This window comes from Lepisosteus oculatus, chromosome 7, assembly GCF_040954835.1.
Source record: "Lepisosteus oculatus isolate fLepOcu1 chromosome 7, fLepOcu1.hap2, whole genome shotgun sequence".
Lineage (NCBI taxonomy): Eukaryota > Metazoa > Chordata > Actinopteri > Semionotiformes > Lepisosteidae > Lepisosteus > Lepisosteus oculatus.
Genome location: NC_090702.1, coordinates 40,012,851 through 40,035,561, shown reverse-complemented (window position 1 = coordinate 40,035,561; position 22,711 = coordinate 40,012,851). Strand labels below are relative to the sequence as shown.

The 22,711-nt window shown below is 38.1% G+C and overlaps 1 protein-coding gene across 2 annotated transcripts; it reads right to left on the bottom strand.

Moving 5' to 3' along the window:
- Positions 1 to 730: 730 nt before the first annotated feature.
- fam3c (FAM3 metabolism regulating signaling molecule C) lies at positions 731 to 20,017 on the bottom strand. Of its 2 annotated transcripts, XM_069192496.1 has the most exons (11): positions 19,917 to 19,974; positions 11,381 to 11,424; positions 10,321 to 10,371; positions 9,857 to 9,961; positions 9,288 to 9,314; positions 7,783 to 7,906; positions 7,587 to 7,645; positions 5,968 to 6,018; positions 5,789 to 5,873; positions 5,333 to 5,459; positions 731 to 4,710 (listed from the first exon to the last, which is right to left on the bottom strand). In XM_069192496.1, the coding sequence occupies exons 3-11, from the start codon at positions 10,331 to 10,333 to the stop codon at positions 4,621 to 4,623; spliced, it is 681 nt and encodes a 226-aa protein (XP_069048597.1). In that variant the 5' UTR covers positions 10,334 to 10,371; positions 11,381 to 11,424; positions 19,917 to 19,974; the 3' UTR covers positions 731 to 4,620. The 2 variants fall into 2 exon arrangements, with proteins under 2 accessions (XP_069048597.1, XP_069048596.1); XM_069192495.1 differs by lacking the exon at positions 11,381 to 11,424 and having other exon boundaries at positions 19,917 to 20,017.
- Between the last annotated feature and the right edge of the window lie 2,694 nt (positions 20,018 to 22,711).

Here is a 22,711-nt window from a genome sequence, read left to right as displayed (position 1 = left end):
TATCATACTTGTAGCAATTAATGGCATCACTGCCCCACTGTGATAAAGTCCACATTTGCTGCCTTTACTACATGATCATCCTGTTGTAACAACATTCCAGTAGGACACCACAGCTTTCTTGCAAGATCAGAATATAAACATTATATCACGGAGGCCCTACTTGCCAGGTAAGCCCTTCGTGGCATGAACATTTGTGTCAGGTAAAGGTCAGAGACTAGTGAATTGGCATGTGCTCATCTAGGCTTCATAAGAGGACTGGGACAGAATCCACAACACATTTGCAAGTCGGTGTAAAGCAAACATCAGATGTACAGATTGCACGGCTTTTAACATTAGCTACAAACTACTTTCACAGTCGAGGCCTGTTGATGACATGTTAATCAGTATGAATACTTGCATCATTTCTGTTCAATCGTTATTGTACCATTTGAACAAAGATTGTCATTTTCCTGATAACTTTGTGTATTTTTGTCACTTAAGTGATGTTTCTTGTGATGCTATTTATGTATAGCCTAAATCATGAAAAGGAACATCTTTCATTTCACACAACTGGGTTTAGCAACTGGCAGTCACTTAAAAATGATATGCTTCAAAATATTTGCATGGTTCTACAAACATATAGCCTGAACATGTACTGTGGAATCCACTTTTGCATGGAATTTAAAAATTATAAACACATCAATATTAAGAGAGAAGGTAATACTCATTAATAAACAAAAACACAATTCACTTCACCTTTTTAATTAAGCAACTTTTATTCATTCTTTTCACAAACAAGTAAGCCTGCTTTTTAATTAATTATAATTAACATCCAGTCATTCACCATTGGTGCAAACAAGCTTAAGCGCATCATAATCAGTCTACTGAATAAGTATAACATACATTTTTTGTGGAGTTCCAAACAGAAAATAGGATAACTGAGCTCTCATCCTAAAAATGACCCATTGCAAAACAAGAAAATAATGTTCAAGTCTTGCAAGATACACATTTTAGAAATCCTTATAGCATTCTACAAACTTTAGTTAACTGTCACCTGTAGTGATGAGGTACAGAAAGAACACCACCTTACCAACATGCAGTATTTGAGAACAGAGAACCACTGCACAGAAATGTTTGTTTAGGTAATGTCCACATGAACAATGTTATCCACAATAATGTACAGCAGCACACTGAAAGACAGAGGATGAAGGTCTCCAAACACCAGAATTAAATGTCGGTCTTCCAAAGTAAAGGGCACAGGTGAATCGCACCCAAGCACATAGAATCTTATTTTTGTGGACCTGCATTCAAATCTTTGGTCTGGAGTCTTAAGGAGCTCAATACAAATAAAAGAAAAGCCCACACCAAAAGATATTCTGAAGCTTTTTTTAAAATATTGTAAAGGTCAAAACACTAATAAGAAAACTTCAGCAGAACTGACTTTCAGTGTCCTATTATTAAAAGGCACTAATTTTGTTTTTATACAGCAACTTATCATTTCGCTCTGGAATCAACAGCAAATTAATTTCATGCTTTATTATATCCCAGAGGTAACAAGGTAACACAGGGTAGATGTATCCAATCACGTAGAGAAATGAAAGGGACAAACCTCATGGAAAAACCTACCCTGAGCGAGATTGTAAGTATACAGCAAAACAGCAAATTCTTTCATATGTACAAAGTAATTTATTTTAAAGAGAGCGATGCTACGTTTTCAAAAACTACCAATAAACATCTTTGTGCAAAAGTCTTCCACTTTCAAATTTGTCTGCATATTCTAGAAAGATGAACTGGAAAAATCTGCCTCAAACTCAAAGCTGAAAAGCTCTTCCTGCAGTGGAAATTTCCAGAACCTTGACTGGCTACATCTTAAAATCAGGTGATCTAATAAGTTATTTTGTAGATTTTTGTATGCATGATTTACCCCTGTCAAATACAGATCTGCCCAGGAATCTGTGTTGGATTGGCCCATTTTCATAGCAAAATATACAAGTTACATCATCTCAAAGATACTGCATTTCCAATAGTGCATTAATTACGTTTCAGAAAAATATAAAAATCAGTCTGGAAAACATTTTAAAATATGTCTACAAAAATAACTTCAATAATATTAATCCATTCGAGTTGTGCTAATGGATTCCTTAGTAGCCAGTTCTAAATTGTTTTCTTGGCCAGAGAAAAGATTTTAGGTTAAGCATAGAGCAATTCAACAAAGTACAATAGGAATATTCCTGTTATTTAAACCAACAGCAATTGCCAACAACACCGTCTAACATACATAAGATGTATTACGGGACAAGATAGATATAAATGAAATATAAGGGAATGTGTATCATTATTTTCCAAATGCAGCACTATGACAGCAGTACAAAAAATAGCTTCATTAATTTACAAAGGCAACATGGTGCATTCAATACAAGAATGAAAGCCATCTCAAAGAACACATTGCTCACACCATCATTCACTTAGGGACCTTTCTATAGCTCTCTGAGGTGAACTAAACTCACATGGAAATAAACCCTGGGGTAAAAAGAACAGAGTTCACTTCTATGATTCAGTTAAACATTTTTGTACACTTTTTTTTTTACATTTATTAAAAGATACCTTGTAAAATTCTTTGGACAACAACCACTGTGCCCTAACACAACAGATACCAAGAAAATCTGTGAAGTTTTCTGGCCCTTTTCAGGTTTTATGCACCTTCCAGTCAACGGCCCCACCAGAAAGTCCATATAACTGTACGAGGACATCACCATAAAGTGTTTCTTTTTGTTTATTGACAGGTTTCTTATATATTCAATAATGTTTTCAAAAACGTATAACATTGCAACGTTAAAAAAGTTTAAGTGAAAGGCTTTTTAACCCGTTTTAATATATGTTGAAATGACAGTTTGATATTACAATACACTACTTGTGTGCTATGCACATTATGGTTATAATATAATTGGTTAATAATGTGTAAATTTCCATGTGCAAGTACATAAAACCCAGATAATTATGCAATATTCTTGATTACAACAATGATGGCTTCCATCACTCAGGCTTTGAGCTTTCAATGTGGATGGAAGTTTACATGAATACCTTAAGTGTTTCAAAGGAAAAGGTTTGAATTCAATTAAAACTCTCTGAATCACTCTGAATCAAATGCTTTTGGAATACTTATATTGCACATTCAAACTAAATGAACTGTATTTAGTTTGGGGGGGGTGGGGGTTAGAGCCTAGTGTGAATACACCCTTAACTGGCTATGATCGTTTCTGCCTACATCCTGGACAGGATACCAGTGTATTACAAGGCTATAGAGAAAATGACAATTTAAAATCTCCAATCAAACCTAGTCAGAATTATATTTGGGTGGCGGAAGGAGATCAGAGTACCAGGAGAAAACTCACGCAAATACACGTAGAACGTACAAATTATACTTAGATGCCCCCAGACCCACAGCCATGCCTCCCTAGTCTGATTATAAATACTTAATGTACAGAATATACACACTTTCCTGATTACAACAACAACAAAAAAAAAAGAATATCAACCTTCATTGAACCAGATCTTAAACTGCCTACATATGTCTAGTTTCTTAATTTAAAAATGCAGCACTTCTGTGCCCTGTTCAACAAAGATGGCTTGGTTTGATAGTTCCCCGCCTCGATTTCCAACTCCGCAGTCAGTGACAGAGCAAAATGTTACATGGAGACTGAAGCTATCGTCTTTTTTTATTCTCCGCTGGGGTATTGCATTTAACTCTTTCTACCAAAGGTTCACAGCAGTTTATAAAATATAAATAAATTCATGTTTAAAAGAAATAATCTTGCATCAAAGTGGAGTTCTTTCAAAATGCAAACAAAAACACCAACAGTTAATAACATCTTGAAGGAAGAGACAAGCACTTTATTGCTTCTGTTCTTGGCAACAGGACAAACAAACATGCCTAAGGCCTTTTCAAATCTTGTCACCTGATTTTACTTGTAATTCCTTGATGATAAAATTGTAGGCTGCCTATAATTGCGTTATACATTTAAAGATTGGAGAGGCTGATTGTTTCCCCAGTAGTCTCCAGAGCTCCTCTTTCAAACACTCATAATTCCAGGACAGCAACAATAAAAACTTATCCTCCCCCCATCAAGACCACACCATATTCTCACACAATTAATAAGCAAAAAGGCTTAATATAAAGAAAAAAATAAGAATCATTAGACACATCACCTCTACTCTCTCCCTTAATCAGATTGGAAACAAGAAAATGTTGCTGGTCCCCTACATAAAAATATTTAATCTGAAGCATTCCTTGACAGCATCCCAGCCACTGGACACTACTAGCTCAACGGAAACAACCACGATGGACGCAGAGATTGTTTAAATACTTTCGTGGAGAAACTCTTCCAGTACATTCACAGATATTGTGAATAGAATATATAAAAATAGCAATACTAAAACCCTACTTAAACATTTGATTCCTCTGGTAACGATATTGGGTACTGATCATATTTACATATAACACAGGAGCTTTCACAGTGTTCTTCATGCATTTTGGTTAACGGTCATGGGAAAAAAGATCCATAAGGACGGTATTTTCTGTCCTATTCTTCATGAGTATACAAATGTACAATAGAGATAGCGTCCACAATTAAGTCCCAAATCTCAGTCCTGTTTATGGGGGATACAGCCTTCCATTTCCAAGACTTCTGGCCAGCCTTCATATTTATTGGATTCCGCATTGTTCTTAATAAGCTGAAAACAAAAGGCATGTACACATTTCGTTACAAAACAAAAAAAGCACAACGATAACAAATAATCATGACAAAGTAACACTGCGGCTACTAGAATCATGCTGGATGGGACAGACTGTAATCACAAGCCATACTAAACTACAATTCTCTTCTCAAAATGTACACACTCAGCCATCTTCTGAGAATTTTGGTGGAGTTCGATTTTGAAACCCGTCAGTGGTCAATTTTTTAATGCATGGGGAAAGCAGAAGAGAATGACAGCCTGGAGAAGAAACAGTCTGCCGCTTCCCAGCATCAAGGTGTTAACCCCCCAGGCACTAACAAGGTCACTCACTTAGGAAATTGTAACAGATAACGTGAGAGACAAAACTTAACTCAAGAAGTTAACACCTGCAATATACACCTACCTAAAAGCATGGTCAGGCAACAAGGTCTTGGTCTTGTTTAAATTTTCCACTATCCACTCTTCACTGCCCATTAAGCTGTCAGTTGCAACTATGCTACACAGCTTTCCGTTTTTTCACTGGATTACATTTTCCTTATCTTTATTTTCTTTATTAACGCAACACCTTTGCAATTGAAGGAAGCCGCCCTCTATTTGACAGGCCCCAATGCTCACTTACCTGCTCAAAGGGGCTCTTTGTTTTAATTCCTTTTCCTCCAACAAAGACCCAGTTGTCTCGAAATCCAAGAGTGCTAATACTTGTACTTCCCAAATCGCTTATTAGTTTTCTTGCTTCATCATTGAGTCTGGAAGGAAAACAACAGTAAAACCTTCCACGTCGCAGGCCTGAATTCATTATATCGCAAAGGTCAAATTTTCTGCAATTAACTCGCTGGCAGGGAACTTTGAAAGCAAATCTAGAATCTGTAGTAATTTTCAAAGAAGGGAGCTGAATTGCATTCTTATTGTAAGTTGCTGGGCTTAAAAAGAAAAAGGTTTCCATATGGGTCTGCACCATCAGAAGACAGCAGTTTTAGTTAATAATCATTTAATGAAAAATTACTGGTGTTCAGACATAAGAGGGACAAACTTTTTAAATCGACAAGCATTATGAAGGATATCACAGGAAACCTACTTTGTTGCACCATCGTCAAAAGTTGCCATCATCACAACTGTCCCGTCCTGGATAGTTTTAAGAAATGCAGTTAAAGGACTTACATCTGTAACAAAAAAAATATCATAGATGTAAGCTAAAAATCTAAACCAAAAGGAGCATCTTTTTATATACACATTTTACTTTCTGAAGCAACTCACCTCCAGCCCACATATCAAAAGACTCTGCTGACATTAATTCTCCGGTTTTACCTGTTAAAAAGCATGAAAGACTATATGAACTGGTTCTCTTTAAAAACAAATTCCTGAAATCCAGTACATGGTTATCTTTAAAAAAACAAATTCCTGAAATCCAGTACACAAAATGAAGAGGGACCATGTAGCACTGACCCTCACCAGTTATTGCGTGTATCATAGCTTCATCATTTACTCCAACACCAACTTCGTAAGTACATACAGTATATATGGGTTACATTTATACAAGAACAGAAGTCTTCCGAAATACAGACATTTACTGAAAGACAACACTGTGTGGCTAACTTTCAAGACTGAAAGTAGGGTTATTATGACATAATTTAGGGCCACTTTTCATTTGCTTGTGAACTACAAGGCCCAGGTCAAATCCCCTAGCGGGCTGCCTTCCATGTATTCTCACATTAGCTGGAGGTTTCCTCATTCCGTGAATTTATTTTTAAATCTACTTTACAGTGCAGTTAAAATCTCCATATCCAGTGAGCTCGTTTTGGACATAGCTTCTTAAGGTGTATCAAATCATGCATCTAGAAGGCCCTGAAGCCTGTTGAAAAGAGAAGGAAACGGTGTGCAGCTTGATATATTTGACTGGGTCCAGATGCAGCAGAGCAGCTCCAAACCATGATGCTCCCTTCACCATGCTTCACAGTTGGAATGAGGTTTTTGCATTGGTATGCAGTGGGTTTCCCCCCCCCCACTTATGTCTCATTAGTCAACAGACCATTGTTCCAGTGGTGCTGTGGAACATCCAGGTTGTCTTTAGCAAACTTGAGACGGGCGGCAAGGTTTCTTTGGAGAGCAGTGGTTTTCTCCATGGTATTCTCCCACGCGCACACTCTTGTTCAGTGTTTCTCTTATTGTGGACTCGTGAACACAGACATCAGAAAGAGATGACTGCAGATCCTTAGCTGTTACCCTGGGGTTCTTTGTCACCTCCTTAAGCATTGTACAGCCAGCTCTTGCACTGATTTTTAGTTGGATGACCAGTTCTAGCAACAGTACTGAATTATTTCCATTTGTGCATTATCTGCCTGACTGGGGAAGTGATGGAGTCTTCAGCAATGCTTTTGTAACCCTTTCCAGTCGTATTAGCATATCATCCGAGGTCGTCTGAAACCTCTTTTGATTTGGGACGTTTCACTTCAACATATCCGTGTTGTAAAGAGCACTGGGAAAACAAACTTTGTTTTGTTTTTTTTATAGGGAAGAGCACCTCAAACTCAACTGAATGTCATTTCATTGATTGGAACTCCTGACTCCAATTATCCTTTTTAATAAAGGTCATTATCCTAGAGGTTCACATACTTTCCACAGCATAGATAGTGAGTGTTTGAACAGCGAGCTCAATATAAACAATAAAAAGTACAATTGTTTGCGTGTTATTTATTAAATAGATTGTGTTTATCGATTATTATGACAGAGAGGGAGATCTGATCAAACATTAGGAGCCATTACTAAAGGAAGACAGATGATTCCAAATGCTCCACAAACGTTTTCTCACCACTGTATCTGCCCATCTGAAATTGGGAGTGCATTTGCAGTCATGGCTTTTTAGACAGGATAATTACCATTTACTAAGGCTATATTTATTCCTCTTCCAACATTGTTCTTGACTCCACTCATCAATCTGAAAAGAAAATTACACAACTGTTGGGTTATTCACAAAATAAAACATTAATGCAATGCACCTTGCTAAAATGAGCTTAGCCAGTTTATTCTTTTTAATATTTAAAATGCACAAGAAAGCATATAAGGAAACCTTACATGTTGTCTTCCAAACACATCTTTGGGCCAACGACACTTGCTGCTCCACTTGCCATTTTAAATGCAAAGTGACCTTCAGGACAGGGCTTTGACAGTCCACACTTGTATCTTGGTGGTTTAGTAGCTAGGACAAGAAATAAAATGTTTCACACTTAAAATAATGCCAATGTATCTATTATTAGCCGCATTACAAATGTTTTGTTTCTTAATCCTAACCACTCCTCAAACATATTAGTAAGAAAATAAATATGTTTTGGGGCTTGCTTTTTATTCTTTTATAGAATCTGGTCAACTAACATCAAATATGTAAATTACATTTACCATATTCTGAAAGATACATCTGTTTGTATGGCAGAAAGGGATATACCAACTTAAAGTGTGGGTAAACTACCATACTGACTGTTTTAAGTGTGCAAATGCTGAAAGCAACAAGTGGAAAATACTTCCAAGATATTGCCTGTTCAAGACTTACACAAGTTATGCAACCACATTCAAACTGTAGAAAGACAGTGCCCCCTTGTGTTTATATAACCTCATGGGTTTAACACATCACTTTAATTTACAGGACACCTGGTCCTGAAAGTCAGACAAAAAATGAAATATTGGAAAGTCAAAACTCAGTCAACAAATTAAAGACAAATGTTAAAAATTTCTTAATTTACTGAATATCAAAATTACACTTAAGTATATTAAATATCGATCATGGTCTCCTTATCAGCCATATAAGGCATATGCCAGCAGCCTGCAGCCATATCACCTTGCAACTCACAACTGGCAACCCACTGAAGCTAAGCAGGTGTGAGCCTGGTCAGGACCTGGATGGGAGACCTCCTGGGAAAAACTGAGGTTGCTGCTGGAAGGGGTGTTAGTGGTCCAGCAGGGGGCGCTCACCCTGTGGCCCATGTGGGTCCTAATGCCCCAGTATAGCGATGGGGACATTATACTGTAAACAGACGTAATGAGACGTAAAACCAAGGTCCTGACTCTCTGTGGTCATTAAAAATCCCAGGGCGTTTCTCGAAAAGAGTAGGGGTGTAACTTACCAATCATGGCCTCCTAATAATCCCCATCTATGAACAGGTTTCATTACTCTGTTCTCCTCCCCACTAATAGCTGGTGTGTGGTGAGTGTTCTGGCACACTATGGCTGCCGTCGCATCATCCAGGTGGATGCTGCACTTAGGTGGTGGTGGAGGGGAGCCCCTATTACCTGTAAAGCCCTTTGAGTGGAGTGTCCAGAAAAACGCTATATAAGTGTAAGAAATTATTATTATAATCCCAATCTATGAATTGGGTTCAATTCTGGTGTGTGGGGAGTGTACCGGTGACATTGGTGATGGTGGAATGCTCTATACAAGTGTAAGGATTATTATAATTATTAAAATTGTAAAGTGGGAATCATCCCCAAAGAGAAAATCGGCAAGACATAGAACCAATGCAGAACTTTACAGCATATTCCACAAACATTTCACTTTCTGAAAAAAACACGGCCTTAAAATTACTTACGGTGTACTTCAAAGACAGGTGACCTGCCTGTTCAAAAAAAGGGAAAGAAAATTAAATTTATAGCTGTGGGATATTCACATACATTGTAAGCCATTTTATAATAGTGATGCATTTTAGTTTCTGTGGTTTGTGTTACAGATAACTTGCAGTGTCTACAGAAGGATATTTCATTTGGTTAGCAGACACCCATATCCACAAACTCACAAACCTCATGAGTACCTTTCAGTGACACTGAAAGCCAGTGACAGCAAATTAAATTTATTTTTGATGAATATTGGTGTGCTGCTGTGCTGCATAACATACTAGGCAGAAAACAAGGCTAAGATTAAACATTTTTAGTGGAAAAAAGAACATACAGAGAGAAAATGTCAGCTCACTGAACTGTGTATGCAAAGTATACAGTTCTATCAAAATTGCATAGTCTCAACTATGCTGCATGAAAATATATTTGAATATTTAACTTCATTTCTGCAGTTACCACAACACCAACATATATTTTAAAAAGGTTTACCTGCAGTTAAGACTACTTTTGGAATATTCTTAAAAGTTTACACTGGTTAAGAACTTACCAAAAATATTTCCCAATTTGGATTCTACATTTAATTCCAGAAGCTGTGATGCAACGTAGATAGCCAATATAAATATTAAAGCTAGCAGAGCCAGTTTTACAAAGCCTGTGAAAATAAAAACATTTTACTTAAAAAATAGTTGATCTTAAATTCAACACATCGCATAAAAACTTTAATGAACTACATAAATACATGCTTTTCATCAACTGAGGTAACATGCATGCAAAATATGAAACTAGCAGGGGAGAAGCATCAATTAAATTAAGAATAGATGGCTGAAATTATATACATTTTACCATTTTAATAATTTCCTTTTGAAATGAACAACTAAGACACCTGAACGAAGGCTATTAATCTATACGTGCTTAAAAAAAACGTACTTTTATGCCTATAAACTTTAACTCATAAATCTGAGTTCCTTCTAATTAATCACACAAATTGAAAGAAAGGCTGTTCTGAATTACCTCCAGCTCTCATTTTTAAGAAGCTCTCACTGGCAGAGGGAACAAGAGCACCTATTATCAAGCAAAACAAATGAAATGTGTCATTAGATGTGTTAAACTGGCACATGAAATGGTTGGTCATATATCATTTTATAAATGCGTCATAGTCTATAAAAACATAACAGGGTTGCATTCAGCATAACCACATTCATAGTCAACACACCAAACTTTGCATTTAGCTAATTTATTTGCTTTGAATACGGTCTTCCCAAATGAGACGTACTACTGGTTGTTCTCTTCACACGTGAGAAAATTAGAGTTGTGTGAAAAAGACTATGGAATAATCAATCTTCAGACAGATGACCAATACACCCAAAACTTATTTTACAAGGTATGAACAATCCCATAAAACAACAGGTTTTCTAATGATACATTTTAATTCTTCCAAGAATTATCTATTGTGACCAAATCCACATAGAACTAAAGACAAATTTTCGTTCAAAGTTGTATTTTGTCAGGACAGTGGTTGGTACTTTCTTTACCTTCTTAAATGAACCACTGGAAACAACTCTTGCACAATGAAAATGTTAAATGTTGTCCTGTCTAAGATTAGACTATGAAAACAACAGAAAAGGGGCAGATGGATTGTGTAATTATGTTAATCAAAAGGAAAGGTGTGAAGACATGCAGAACTGTGAATATTAATGAATTTACTTTCAGTAAATTCTGAATGAATCCATATACAAGGAGTGTATGGTATATTATCTGCATCCCTCTTGCTATTTCATTAATTCGCTGAAACATGATACTCCATATAGTAAATATCCCAGTACAATTTCCTTTTCAAAATAATCAGGAAGTGCAAATAGAGACAGAATGCCTAGAGGGAAGCTGGTAATAGACTTTTCTGAACTGCAAGAAGGAAAACGTACAGAAATATACAACATGTATGTGTACGTTTTTAAATGTGATCACAAATTCCATACCCACCAAATTTCATAATTGGCTATTTCTTAATCTCATCTTTACATTAATGGCTTACACAAATTGTAAGTGAGGGAATGCAAACCTATGCACAAACCTCCATATAAGAACCAGCCATCATTTGCAGAGCAGGATTCAGTTCTAAACAGCAATGAAAATCAGAGATTTATTCCAATTCAAATGTTGAAATGGTAAGGAATTGAAATGACAAAAAATTCCAAATTTTGTGCTAGAATTGAACTGGTATTATTTTTAGTGACAGCATACGTTCACATACAAACCTACTGCACTGAATTTGCACAAAAAAAACCGAAAGAACAGCTGCACAATGCAGCTCAGTAGTCAGCACACCTGTTATAACCAGATCACCAGTCAGTGGTCTCTAGTAGCGGTCATTGTAATATCGCACAAGGACGAGAATCACCATTCTGCATATCTGTTGGAAACTTGTCTTCGTAAGTTTACTAGTAAAACAAAAGCGATATGTGCCATTGTTCTTGATCAACAGGAACCAGATAACCTGTTCTACAGCTGTATCCGAGATCCAGCCCAACAGCCTCTGTTGACAACATTTTTTGGAAACAAAAGGAGACGAATTTTTGGATTCCAAAGACCGAATGGAACCCAAAAACACGGTCATGTAATTGAACATATATTACTTTTGCATTAAGCGTCATAATATCAGGAGACATCCGAGTCCAAGTTTGAAACAGTAAAGTGGTAAAACACTGTAAACATGACTGAACATCTGTCTCTGGTTTGAGAGAAAGGCAAGTATCAAGTACAGATGAGATGAAACAGTCTGCCTTGACATCATCAGCTACACTGTAGGTCTATCCGTCAAGAGCAGTTTCGTCCCTTAACCCAGTACTTCTTCAGGATAGCGGGACAGCAGTGATGATCAGCCACTACTTGCCTCTGGTGACCATACTAATTCATCAATTCTGTACCAGAGCAGGCATGAGGCTTTTTCTGCTGCCTCTTTCATCTGTTGCACTGCTGACTTTCTATCTTTGCCACTGATCCCCAGCTCTCCTAACATCCTCCAAAGTGACTGGGCTGGAAAACCACGGCATCCTACCTCAACTGGAAATGACTGGGCTTTCCACCCTTTGCTTCTGATGACAAGCTCAGTGTTCCTTGCTTCCCCCACCCCAAAAGCTTCTTGGCACCTCTCTTCCCAAGGACCTGTCAGTTCAATGAGGATTATATCCTTTCTCTGGGAGGACGACATAACTACATCTAGTTGCAAGCTTGTCTGGACTATGTCTGGAAAGACAAGTCGCTTGTCTACAGTAAGTCGACCTCCATTGACCAATCTCTGCTGAAGTGCCTTTGAAGGATGCTGGCAGGTCTAACTCCATCAAGTGCTGTGCTCTTTTCTCCAGCCTTGATAAAGCTAATGTTGGGTTGTGCTGAGTGAGGTTTCATACCTGTGCTACATTAGGTATGAAACCTCAATCAGCACGATCCAACATCTCTCTGGTTTAACACAAAGACAATACAATTAGACAATAGGATTTATGCAAATGTACTGCTTTACAATAAAGGCAGAAAACATTCTTTACAGTTCTGCACTACATATTTGTGGTTATATTACTGATCTAATAAGAGTCTCATAGCAATTTAATCCCCAAATCTGTAAAATTAATCTGTAAGACACTGATTAAGAGCATCTGTGGCTCAAGGGAAAGTTTTTTTACATAAGTTGCAAACATCATGCCTTACGCTGTGTACTAAGCATGTCTTGCTGAAAGATTTGATTCATCATTTGTATCCTGCCTTATCCAAGCTCAGACTGAGAGAATTAGAAGTTCTATCCCGAATCTAGAGTTCACTAAAATACTCTGATAATTTTTAATAAACAATGAGATGATAACTAAATCCACTGCAGTTAATAATTTTGGCAATGTCAAAGAGAAATTGTACCAAATCATACACATCTTTTGTCTTTCACATATATCACAGAATGTCACGGTATAGGGAGGTCTCAGTGCTTCTTATGTGGGAAGGTTTTGTGCAATGCCAACAAGAAACATGAAAGCTAAAAGCACCTTTCTTCAGAAGTATTAAGGTATTTCTATAGAAAGCTTGATTTGAGCAACTTCACTGAAACACAGATTTGCTCCAATGCAAAAAAAACTTTTTAAGTTGTAGTTTTTAGATGGCAAAAAATAAGAACCACATACTACTGTTGAGTCTTTAGTCAAGCCTTGTACCCTGGAAACGGTCAGCTGGTATGTGGAAAACAGTTTCTTTATTGAATAATGTCGTCCATTCTCGAACTGCCAACATGTGTTTAGATATTCTGAAACAGGTAAAAGCAGAATTGAAAGCTGAGCCACGTCACTTCAGCATGCAATTGGATGAGACTACAGATGAGCTGTCTACGCTGTGCACTCAGTGGCTTAGTATACTGTATGAACAAAGAATTTCTCTTTTGTGAACCTCTGACAATAACCATGAAAGGCTTCAGATACCATTGAAAAAGTAAATGTTTTTTTTTTTTTGCCAAGCAAGGGTTTGATTGGAAGAAATACCTCAGCACAATGCACACAGAAGGAAGAATCTTCTATCCTGGATTTTCTTCCCTGGTGAGAAAAGAAGCTCCACATATTTCTGTCATTCACTGCCTCTTACACCATTACAGTATGCTTTTTACTTTCTAAATTGCTACCAGGAACACTTGCCGTCAACAGCAGTACAGTAGTGATATTTGTGTCAGAGCCCTGAACTATCACCCGTTGAAGCAGCTTCACCAACAAATGGAAGCAGAACATGAAGTTCTTGTTTCATGATCATCCAAACAAAACCCGACTGGAGGAGTTTTTGAACCGTGCTAGGAAAGCTTGCCATTCTGTGTTTGTTTTTGAAACTTTGATTTCCCAAATCAATACCTTGGTTCAAGACGGCCTTTTCTGCTCAGTGCTGCATTTTTGGAATAGGGCGACAGGCTCCAATTTATTTTGTGGCATCTGAGGGAGACATTTACAAGTTGGGGGTTATGAATAACTACTTATTGACTAAACTGCTCAGAAAGTTCCTCATTTCTACCATTTCTGTAACAATATATTCTCTAATCTTCACAACAAATATATCCAATCAATGTCCATGTGTTACCATTATAGATGCAAATGAAAAAACTGAGTGCAATCCTGGTTAAATTCTCCCTTTGGAAGAGAAGACTAGAAAATTGAAATTAGTTCTTGTGGTAGGAATGAAGTGATACAAAAGTGATAGATTTACTCTCCATAAAGAAATGTGCAATCGCTTTGAGAACCTTCAAAAATCTTCAGCATGGAAGGTACTGTATGGAAACTGACAAGGATTCGCAATAGTTTTCTTGTTAACCTGGACAGGACTGAAGATGACTCAGCAGAAGAGGACTTGATCAACTTGAGCAAAGGAATTGTTGAGTAGAGTTAACTGGAATAATTCTGCTAATGTCTGGATCATACACTACTAATCCACAGCTTGTGAAGTCAGCTTTACAAGATATTGTTCCCATTGCTATAACATACCTCTGCAAGTCAGGTTTTTCAACCTTCGTTGCTGCAGGTGACATGCAAATTGTTTTGTCCAAAACTGTTCTGCAATACTGAGCTTCCCATTGAAGGCGATAAAAATTTCCTTCTTAAAGATTTCTATTTGACAACATTTTTTTTAAAATGTACTCAAAAACTTGCAAGTTCACATTATCGAATTATTAACGGCTACTGTGTCTCAAACTGAGGAAACACTGCTTTCAAAATTGCAATTTGTTTGATTTACATTTTATACATTTATCAATCCATTTCACAACCTAAATGTTAAAACTATCAAAACTGATGACCAATTATTTTTTTTAGTGGGGGTGTGGCACATCTAAGAAGTTAAGAATGTCTGTTCTAGATGATATATAAAAGTAATTAAAAAGGCAAAATTTTCAAGGTAATTTATGTCAAAACTGTATAACACATTAGTAAGGCCTCAGAGAACCTTGCACAATATGACTCCTCTGGAATCGATACGAAGAGCAGCCAGACACATTCCAGGGCTAAAGGTCATGTCAGGCACTTGAAGGCTCCAGGAACTTAATCTTTTTAGTCCCGAGCACAGGTGACCATGAGGGGACCGGACAGGAATTCAAAAACCTCAAAGTCAATCCAATTGATTTCGTCAGAATGAGCAGAGAATGAGCAGGAATTAAGTGGAAGTGCATTTCAAACTGGGAACAGGAGACATCTATTTACTCAAAGGATTGGAGGAATATGCAACAAACTATCCATCCATGATGTTTATTCCATGCAGAAAGGAGCCAAAAAGTTGTGTTTCTTTTCTTCTCTTTTCAGCATGGGAAAAGAAATACATTTCTTGTTCCTTTGCAGTCTACACATGCTAATGCAGCTACCTACTTGAACTACATCCATGATGTAGTTGCTAATAACCTGGCTTCCATTTTAACAGCTGGATGCTTCTTGAACCAGTTAAACAAAATAGGCTTGATACATTAAAAATGAGAGGAGACCTTCAGCCTCTTATGTTACTAACTGCACTTACTATAAACAAGGTATATATACTGTAACCTCGGGGGGAGGCATTTGGATTAGCTAAACTCAGAAGGTTAAAACTAGAGCTATAAATAAGTTAAATATATATATATACTGTATATGGATTGGCATTCCATCCAGGATGTATACTGCCTTGTGCCTGTTGCTGGGATAAGCATTAAAAGTAGTCAGAAAATGTACAGATGGAAGTTAAAATTCCCAGACGCCTACCTGCGTAAGAAGCAATTTCAGAAAAGTTTAATAGCATTCCACTAGTCAAGGAATGTCAAAGAACAGGTAACGACTTTAACAACATCTACTGTAATTACACAAATTACTAGGCCCAGCCTTTTACAGAACCAAGACTGATAAACAGACCAGAAAGAGACAATCAGTAAAAGGAGGATAATCTTCTGGAGAACCAGTTTTGCTCACTGGATACCTCAAGCTGAAAAACCATTTCCACAAATATAAGAATCCAGCCTATTTTTCACATTTAAATTAGGTCCCTTCAGCTCCCAGTTACTTTTTAAAATTCTGTCTTTTAAGGAGGAGGCACAGAATGTTGCAAGTCTAACTTATAACAGATGGCCTTTCTCACAGCTGAGAGAAGTAGAGATAAAAGCTGAAGCTACGATACAATGCCCTTGTCTAATAAATAGTCTATTCTGGGGCATTTTATACAAGCCTACACCTATTCATTCCTTTCACACAAAGGGAAGCCCTTAACTGGAATGCCAACTCCACTCTTCTTTTCCAAAACCCAACCTCTAAATGAACTGAGTAGAGAACAACATACTCTGACAGCGTCACAATATAAAATGGGCGTTTGCTGCCCTGTATCTACACTACAACTTTAATGTTTATTTCAATGGTCTGCAAGGTACTTTGGTGCTAGACTAGTTTGTACTGGTCTTTCTCATTTGTTTTAATTTACCTCATTGCAGCTACATGAATGCTCCATATATTTATATTCAATGCAAGGTTTCCTGGATAAGGACATCTGCTAAGCAAATAACAGCACAAAACGGGTAACTTCCTTATGGCTCAGAACAAAATAAAATGTCACTGCTCACGCCTGAATGATTCAATGAGGAAGTCAAGTTAAAAGAGATGGTAAGGGTCTAGGATTATATTTCAAAGCATTTCACACAAGTAGAAAAAAAAACTGTGGTCACGAAGAATAAGACGAAGATGTTTACGGTTGTCTAGCTATACAACTACAAATTTAACATATTGCAAATTAGGCATCCATTCAAATGTTTATTTGCAGATATGTAAAACGGGGCTTTTCAGCACAGCTGCTGCTGCACTCTTTGGATTACTGCATTTCTCACTTGCAACAGTTCACGTTTGTTTTCCCCAATTGGACACTTCCATTGAAGCTCACATCCTTAACAAATATTTCTTAGGAATAGACTGTTCATTGCAAGTTCCCTAGTTTACGACACTCATACCACTATCTCAGAACAAAAATCTCTGGAGTGCAAAATCCCTGCTCACCAAAACAATCTTCACTTTGACTAGCAAAGAGGTTAACTGGCCTTAGCATTGGCCTTATGCTCTCTGTAATAATAATATTAAATGCCTAACAAGCACAGGGAGTGATGGGTCTCTTCATTGATGAACTTAATTAATGTACAGTTAAGATGCAGTTCAGCAATTTGGCTTATGCTTATATCCCAAAGGATAAACGTACTTCAGATGTAAGAGGGGACCGACAGCGCCTGTGTGACATGCAGCAGAGATTATGCGCCAGCAGCACCACTGCACAGCAGGTCAGGTGTGAGAAATTACTTCAGATAAATTAAGGTTAACCCAAGGAAGCCAGACTCTATAATTCCACTCAGGACTCGCCATACTCATACGAATAGTGCCTTAGGATCTTTAAAGACCAGACAGTCAGGACCTTGGTGTAATGCCTTATCAGACCCAAAGCACATACTGCAACACTGATGTCTTCCAGAGGGAAGAGGGCCACAGATTGATCCACCAACACCAGTTACAGCTGAAACCCAGTTTTCCTTGGAGGTCTCGCATTCCAGTACTATATTATAGAACATGTTATGTCTGCTTTTTACTTCTACTTATAGCTGCACTATAGACATTCTTAGCTGAGGGATGTCTGCTTTTACACAACAGTTGAGCTTATATGGTGTAAGTTACAAGTTCCATTATAAATATTGTCTTTTGAAATTTCTTAGGGTCAAAATACATGCGCATCCTCAGTCAGAATAAACAGCCGACAAGAAGAGAAAAATCATTCAAAAACGGTTTCTACTTTGATTGCAAAATCCAGATAGAAATAAAACAAAGCACTAGAAACACACAAACTGTCACACAGCTCCAGAACACCATGACATAATTTGTTTTAATGACAGCTGCGATATACATGTAGATACTGGAGTGTGATTCATCCTTTCTGATGATAGTATGGAACTACAGCCTGCTATTTAAAGGAAGGGCCTGAGCTTTGCTCAGTCCCTCAGCCGATAAAGGTGCTTGCCTGAGAGCTGGTTAATCTCTGTAATCGTGGGGTCAAGCCTCAGTAATAATGCTAGGTATCCATAAGATCACTTCATTAGCCATATACAAATTCTTGCATTAGGAATTTGTCTTTTTTCACAAGCCCCAGCTTGCTCTCCATGAGACACACAGACAGGGAGAAAGAAACTTGGGCTCAGAGCGCAGGGTCAGCCATTTAAACGGCACCCCTGGAGCAGCTGGGGTTAAGGGCCTTACTCAGAGGCCCAAAGGAGTAGGATTCCTCTGTCGGCCGCAGGATTTGAACAGGCAACCTTCCAGCCACAGAGCCACCGGTCCACCTGACTAGGAATCCTCATGACTAGGATTCCCCAAGCACACCAAGGGAAGAGTCCAGATGTTCAGAAAAGGGTATTTAAAGCATGCCCCACAAAATGTAATCAAAATACAAGAGCAGAGCAGCCCATTGTAGACCTACAAAAAACAACCTTTTCAAAAACAATTAGTTTTGTTAGCTTTGCTAAATACTTTTTGAATAAAGGCCACAATATTAATTATATCTGCCATTAAGCAGAAGAAAGAGCAGATACACATTTTACTGCATTCATCAAGACAAAAGATAAGGTATTAAGATGACTGCAATAGTATTTTATTAAGTTACCTGGAGCCGTAGGTTGAAAATGCAAACGCACTGAATCAAACGGATAGTAAAATGCAATTTCTTTTATGTGTCGATGATGTTTTTACCTAGAAAGACAACTACTGTACTAAGCAATAAACTGACAATTTCAGCGCTTACCTATTGAATACATGATAAGAGCGAGCTCGATTTAACTCCAGCTTTTTACATGATAAGAGAGAAATAAAATAAAGTCCAGCTTTCCCTTTTACAGTCAGGTTTTTTTAAGCGGTCCTCGTACTATTTTCCCCCCACACTTTCAATGCGTTTACGCTTTAACGTACTTCTTTTTATCTTTAAAAGGCTTAAATCTAAACCACCCATGGGTGTTATAAACTAGAAGTCTGAGTAAACCAGTAAAAGACTAGTAAAACAAGACCCAGTAAAATTAAATAAACAACAACAAAATGACACCACCACTAGCAACTCTATCCGACTCAGCTCCCACAAAAGAAAAGGATGAATGGTTTCCACATTTTTATATAAATGTCGCATTCCCATTTGGGAACGACATCAACAGCAACTTAGAAACTACATGATATATTTCTCAGTCGTGTCAGTCTGCTATGATAACCCTACCCATGATACTTGTGTATGATTGTCACCAGAGCACTGCAAAATCCGAATGGGATCTAGGCTATTTAAAAGACGTCAAAAGCATGCTCAACTTATTTAATTAGTCGCGGCGGAATGCGGCAAAGTTAGCTGACTGAAAATTACATTCGATTTTTTCTTCACCTGCCGCTCCTGTGACGTACAGGTAAGTGAAATCTACATCCATCCATAACGTATTTTCCATTTTTTTTTATACACAGCGACGCCAATTCACAAACATGAGATGTACTTCCCGAAACAAAGCCATGCAATTTTTAGTTTTCTGTACATCTAGCACATGGACAATTATAAGGATAGCCACTGACCACACATCCAAATAACCCTACCTGGCGTACGCCACGGAGACAGGTAAAATACAGACTCTCCTCCCGTTTCGACAGCTCTACTTCCTCCTTAATGCGTCCGTTCCTGGAAGTACTATAGTTTTCTGCCAAGAAAAGAGCAGCTTCAAGCCTCTGTATAACACCTATTGCTGCCCCCTACCGAGGAGGAGTCGACGGCTTCGAAAGGAAGATTATAGTACTTCAAGTGTTGGATATAAAACAACAATTAGATACATTTAAAGGAAAGAGATCCCAAAAAAGTACTTCTTGTTTATTTTAATCATTCGTGTTTACAAACTTTACATGAAATTAAACGCTTCTGTTATGACCTTTACGTTAAGTAACATTAAGAACAGATTTAAATGTTAAGTAATTCTGCTGCTAAAAAAACTTTTAAGCGTGTAAAGCACGGGTGCTCAGCTCCAGTCCTGGAGGGTGAAGCACTTTGTAAAGGTGTCTTTAAATCAGCGGAACCTGTGGAGTTTGGAAAATCTGTTACCCCCCTCCAGTTAGGCCAATGATTATTTCAGTTGGCCACCTAAGAGCTGAGGTACAGAGTAAACTGCATATATGGGGTTGGGTACTCCCAATTTATTGTATAATGCTCAAAAGTCATCTCACTAAAAAGTTTTAAAGGATAAAAACAGTGACCACGATACAGATTTTAAACATCTGTTCTCACTAAGATGTATGCATTTTAAAGGAAGTGATCTGTATCTAAAATACTGTAATAGTTTCGGGTTCGGCGAGGACAGACTCAGTGACTCAGACACTCGTCGAGTAGAGAAAACAGCGCTTTTCTTGAACTTCGGTACAGGCAGCACAGCACTCCGCACCAGCAGAGCAAAACACAGACTGAAAGTGAGAGAGACCGAGCAAGCGCCAGAAAGAGTCGAGAGGGAGCAGTACATTGGGGTCTATTCGGGTAGCTACGCAGGGATAGTGTGGTAATTGGATACAAGTATAACAAGGGGGCGAAACCAGGGAACTATTTACAAGAATGCGGGCGATCTCATCATCACACACTAAATTAAATAAAGCGAACAGCGGGACCGCGGGAGGTTCCGCTTGTAAGCTGAAGTCAGGTAAGCACGATTTGTGTGATTACGAGAGTGGCGATTACGCCCAGGGCCAACGGGAATAGTACTGCATGGGGTGAATACACTGTCCTGTAAAGTCCAGGTTCATCCTCATAGAGTTTAATCGGTTCGTCGTGCGGGAGCTGTTGAGAACACATTAGTTATATGGCTGCCAGCAGTCCTGTCACCCTGCAAATCGAAACTGTCAGCTCACTGAAGCTCAGCAGGTGTGAGTCTGGTTAGTACCTGGATGGGAGACTGCTGTGAAAGCTATTGCGAGGCTGCTGCTGGAAGAGGTATTAGTGGGTTCAGTAGGGGGGCGCTCACCCTGCGGCCTGTGTGGGTCCTCATGGCCCAATATAGTGATGAGGATGTTATACTGTTGAAAGGCGCTGTCCTTCGGAGGCAACGTAAAACTGAGGTCCTGACACTCTGTGGTCATTAAAAATCCCAGGGTGTTTCTTAAAAAAAAAGGGGAGGGGTGTTAACCCGGCATCCTGGACAAATATTCCATTGTCCTTACCCAATCATGGTAATAATCCCCATCTCTGAATTGGCTGCATCTCTCTGATAGCTGATCTGTGGTGAGCGTATGTTGCATCATACTACACATTGGTGGTTATCTGTAAAGTGCTTTGAGTGGAGTGTCCAGAAAAGCTCTATATAAATGTAATGATGTTTTATTATTTTTATTAATAATGACAGACACTGTAATGGAAGGTGTGCTGAAATTGACAGTAAATAAACAAAAATCAGTCGAAACAAAGTAAATGCTTATCCCTTATGGCATCCTCTGTTGTGATGCACTTCATTATCTCTTGTTGGTGAAATGAGGTATCGTGTCAAATCTAACATGGATAAAAAGATTTAAATGGTTGACATGATGTAGAAAAAGTGCGTTCCACTGTTTTAACAATATGTGCAAGTTTTAGAAAATTTAAACAAATGTATTTACTTGAAAAACATCCACTTTACACCAAGAACACTTTTGTCAGGAAGATGCTAGTTAAATGGTTCTTGATTTTACTTACAAACTAACATTCCCAGTTGTTACTGATGCTGAGTACAGCAGTTTTAAAGACATTTTGCTTGACTTGTGTTTCAAGGAATCAATGTTGCTCAAAGCATATAGTTAAAAAATGATGATATAATGAAAAAGCTAATACATTTGCATGTCTACAATATACGTGCAATTTTTGTCTTTGTGCTATTTTATTCTTAATAGAAAGACCATCCCATAATATAAAAAAGTAACAATGACAATCAACTTTCGACATATTGTATGGGTAGCTACAATAGATTAACTATATCTGTGATCAATAATGTGTTCATATTAGTAACTGCTAAAGGCCAAGCAACAACAATGCTGCTAAATCATGTTGTATCATCTTGAGATATCCATCCATTTTCTTGCTGTTTTATCCAATACAGGGTTGTGGGGGCGCTGAAGCTTATCCTGGCAAACAACCAGCACCAGGCAGGGTACGACCTGGACGGGACGCCAGTCCATCACAGGGCACACACAGACACAGACACAGACCATAGGAACAATTTTCTCAGACGCCAGTTAGCCTACCAATATGTCTTTGACCTGTGGGAGGAAACCAGAGCACCACACAGACAGCACCACAGTTCCAGAACTGGGCTCCAGTGCTGGAAGGCAGCAATACTGTACTAATTGTACTACTGTACCCTATAGATATCATCCCTGATATCTGA